General features: G+C 37.7%; 1 protein-coding gene across 2 annotated transcripts in view; it reads right to left on the reverse strand.

Annotated features, from left to right (window-relative positions):
- dnai1.2 (dynein, axonemal, intermediate chain 1, paralog 2) overlaps positions 1–3,117 on the reverse strand; it is a 39,677-nt gene extending 36,560 nt beyond the window's left edge. For both annotated transcript variants that reach the window (XM_023838901.2, XM_023838900.2), the window contains exons 1-7: positions 2,887–3,117; positions 2,621–2,680; positions 2,403–2,501; positions 1,828–1,908; positions 1,266–1,392; positions 910–968; positions 541–687 (exon numbers count right to left, since the gene is read on the reverse strand). In XM_023838901.2, coding sequence (XP_023694669.2) covers positions 541–687; positions 910–968; positions 1,266–1,392; positions 1,828–1,908; positions 2,403–2,501; positions 2,621–2,680; positions 2,887–2,928 — 615 coding nt within the window. In that variant the 5' untranslated portion in view covers positions 2,929–3,117. The remainder of the gene's footprint in view (positions 1–540; positions 688–909; positions 969–1,265; positions 1,393–1,827; positions 1,909–2,402; positions 2,502–2,620; positions 2,681–2,886) is intronic.
- Between the last annotated feature and the right edge of the window lie 1,086 nt (positions 3,118–4,203).

Below are 4,203 nucleotides of genomic sequence, written 5' to 3' on the forward strand. Positions count from 1 at the left end.
AGTGAGAGATTAGCATTGCCTGCACTTCGTTTATACATTTGATTGTTAAAGAAAATCTTATATTTTCACCAGCTACATTTGTATGAGAGGGGACCAGCTGTCTCAGTGATGTCTATACTGTATATTGGTCTTTTTCATTTCCCCCCAAAAACCGGATCCCAATATATACCAATTTCAAGCCCTGAAACCAACCAACTAGTCTGGAAAAACAGTGTTTGGTCTGACGTGCTCAGAATGCTGCTACTGTCACCCTCACTTTGAGAAGTGGCAGGAAAATGATGATGATAATGATCTCCCTTATTAAACCAGATGCATTAACCCAGTGATTAGTTTTCATATTTATGTTTCTGTTGTGTTGACACAACCCATCCCAGCTCAATCTAAACTTGACAGACTTATCAGAAAACATTCTTATGATTATGCTCCGAGATTATAATGCTTAATTTCCCTAGCTTCCCTCTTTTATGAACCACCATGCAACAGCTAAGATTCAAAACAGTTCTGTTGAATCATTACACTGGATAAGCAGCTGGCACCTACCCTCAATGGATTATTGAGAGTCTGGGATGCCCTCTCACTGAAGTTGAACTGGTTTGTCAACTTCTGCTCCCTCCTTGTGCTCTTGGATTCTGCGCTGTCTGGTCTCTCCTCGGCCCCAAACTCTTCAGCCACCCCCTCCCCAAATACCTGCCAAAGAACCACACGCAGCACTTATCCATAAACTAAGAGAGACACATAAACAGCATCAGAAAAAAAGAAGCTGCAGTGAAATCTCCACTGCTCATCACTGCAGAGAGGGGAATGAGGCTTTCCTCTATTTGACCATCAATTTAAGTTGTGGCTTTACCTTTTAATACCTGTTTAATTTCAACACATAAGACAGATAAAACAATACATTTTAGCTAGTACCGGAGTATCAGGTCTTTCGTTGTCCATTTCCGCTACCGTGGACTCAACTGGCATATTTCCTGAAATTTTAAAAAATGACATTATTCTTTTTTCTCTATGTGAAAACATCTGTCACATATCCAGAGAAAACCATTCAGCAAGTATTTTCAAGAAATGACCTTTAAAATATATACTTAAGTTAAAATTCTCAAATTTTAGTTTGAATAAAAACATGTACTGCTATAGGCTTATTTAATGATTCCTGCAAATCTTTGATAAATTATCCACATTATGGCCAATAACCTGTTCCGCTACTTAGGAGGTGCTATGTGCATCTGGGCCTCTGGTGTGGTGTGTATGAGTGTGCCCCATCCTACCCTTTTCCAGGCCCTGCCTGGCTCTCTGTCTGCAGGCTTCATCAGAGTCCTGGTGCAGCAGATTCCCATCAAGCACCAAGTGCACAGCCAGCTGGTCGACATTGCTGATTGGCTTGTATGAGCGCTCCTACAAGAAACCCAATCCAATTGGATATTAGGAAAAACACCAAAGAGATGGTCGACATTGCTGATTGGCTTGTATGAGCGCTCCTACAAGAACCCAATCCAATTGGATATTAGGAAAAACACCAAAGAAAATATGCTTCAGTACACGTGAGATATGCAGGCTGTGGAAAAATAAGGAAAAAGAAACACTTGTACAAATAGAGTGATAGGGGAAGCCACAGAAAGAGGATAATTTATGTTTTATTGACAAGATGGAAAAATCAGCCAGCTAGTCACTGTGTGAAAGACATTTATGGTATTCCTAATTTTAATGTGTAGAAAAAGAAACCGAAATAAATCATAATTTAGTATAAAAGGACAGAAACTATAATACTGTAAACTTTCAGCCTGGTAGATTATATTCTGAAATGATGGGCAACAAAAACTGATACTTCACTTTGAAGCTGTAACGGACGATATTGTGTGGCGCGTGGGGATTGTTCGCAGTCAGAATCCTTGTGAACTCCTCTTTGAGCTCCTGAAGACATATGAGAAGTCACAGCACGCTATGGCATCGTATTCGTAATGTTTAAATATATCTCACATAAATTAAAATGAACAAAATTACATTAAAAGAAAACATGCAGCATTTTAAACAAAGCAACCGTCACTAAAATATGCGTGTAGTGTATTTATTAGCGTATTGTTTATTTCTTGCATTTTCTTCTTGAATATTCATAGTTATTAGATCTATCATAAACAACTGAGTCAAAGAGTATGTTTTCTCTGTTCTGTTTCATGCATTTTATACCATCTATCTGTCAAAAGCCATGTCTATTCATAACACCTAGCTCTGCAGATCTGGCATAGTACTTTCACAGTTTTGAATACATACTGAATCTAAAACAATATGATGCACAGTTCCTCCCATTTACTAACAATCTGTCATTACGAGCGGTGTTGCTAATTATTCATACTGAACCATGCAAATGATATGCGATCATTTACAAGCACCAGCTAAAGGTAACTTGCCGCTTCACTGAGATCAAGCTGGTCGGGGGGTTTGATAAGTGTCTTTCCCTGTGTCCATTCGTCTGTGCCATCAGCCATCTCCGTCCCGTCATCCTCATCCTTTCACACACGCAAAATTGAAAACTCTTCCAAAGAATATGTGTAAATATGGCAGATTATATTTTTCATACATTTGTATGTTATCAATACACACACATACTCGTGTAATAAGAACACACCTTTTTCTTGGTAAGCTTTACGGTCGGTATCTTTGTTAGGTGAGACGGAACGTTTGAACCCTGCAGATATCGCAGATTAGGTTAAGTTCATTTGCAAATCTATAACTTCACCGGTAGCTCTACATGGTGTCTTGTTAATTTTTTTTTACATAAAACTGTAGCGCCGTAACAAACGTTAAAATGTTTTTTCAAACAAAATAAAAATGCATGCTGTATATTTTATTTTATTTTGGACTTCATTTAAACTGCAAATATATTAAATCTACCTGCTTGGGTTTTACAGGTCCCATTCTTTGCGGAACTGGCATCGTGTCGAAGTTGGTTAATCCGGTTTCGGGGTAAAAAAACAAAAAAGCAACTTGTCCCTTTTACTCTTCAAAGCAACATTCATTTAACATTCACTAAATATGCGAAAACCAGTACTTTTTTTTCGTAATAATGTAATTTAGCTGTCTTATGGAGAGCAAATGCGCCGCTTGCCTTGTATATCAACTAAGTGTCTGTAGACAGTGGTTACCATGGCAACCAGGGCTATATCCTTTTTAGCTAACTCAGCTTAACGCTTAACATACACACACACACACACACACACACACACACACACACATATATATATATATATATATATATATAGGCTATATACACACACACACACATACTGTATATATACACACAAACACACGCACACACACTAACTTAATTACAAATTATTCAATAATTTGCAATAAAATAAGGGGCAATTTGATATGTATATACTGGATTATTGTACATATTGATAATTGTACGTTTATGATTATGTATTTGTTTTTACATCCATTCATCCATACATCTTATAATCAGCTGTCCTTGTGAGGGCCGGTATTTATGTTTTAAAGATATCAGAAGGGAGCTAACATCCATCCATTAATTCAGCTTCCTGCTGAAAGACCAGTACAGACTTGCATAATGCATGCTGGCTATACCAGCATATATTGCGCTTTGGTGCTGCTGAACCAGCATCATTAATCAAATATTGCTGGTGGACCAGCATCACCCAGCATAGGCCAGCATGGAAATACAGAGTGACAGAGCTGGGAGGCGATCCCACATAGCACAAGTCACAAACGGACCGAACGCTACTTCATCACACGGCACACCTTTTGTAGTACATTATGTGTATGATTATACTTTATTCCGTATATGTGGTTCCCTATATCTATATGTGTCTTTTATTATATATGTGGGATAAGGAAAGGATTCTTAACGAATACAGCAAGAAGAGCATTATGTAATTTATTATCACCCTTGCGAGACTTTGACGAAAATACCGGAACACAAATACACGAATACACGATATAATAAAAAGTTAAAAAAGAAAAACATTAAGAGCAATAACTAAAATAATACTGATACCCAAGTCAGTTTTAACAGACATTGGATTAGACATTGGACAACAAAACTAACAACAACAACAACAACAATAATAATAATAATAATAATAATAATAATAATAATAATAATAATAATTCCCCTTGGGTTCCTGGGATAAATAAACGCTGACCCCATGGGCGGCCGCCCCGCCGCTGCTCCCGGACCCGGAAACG

Source organism: Paramormyrops kingsleyae, chromosome 7, assembly GCF_048594095.1.
Source record: "Paramormyrops kingsleyae isolate MSU_618 chromosome 7, PKINGS_0.4, whole genome shotgun sequence".
Lineage (NCBI taxonomy): Eukaryota > Metazoa > Chordata > Actinopteri > Osteoglossiformes > Mormyridae > Paramormyrops > Paramormyrops kingsleyae.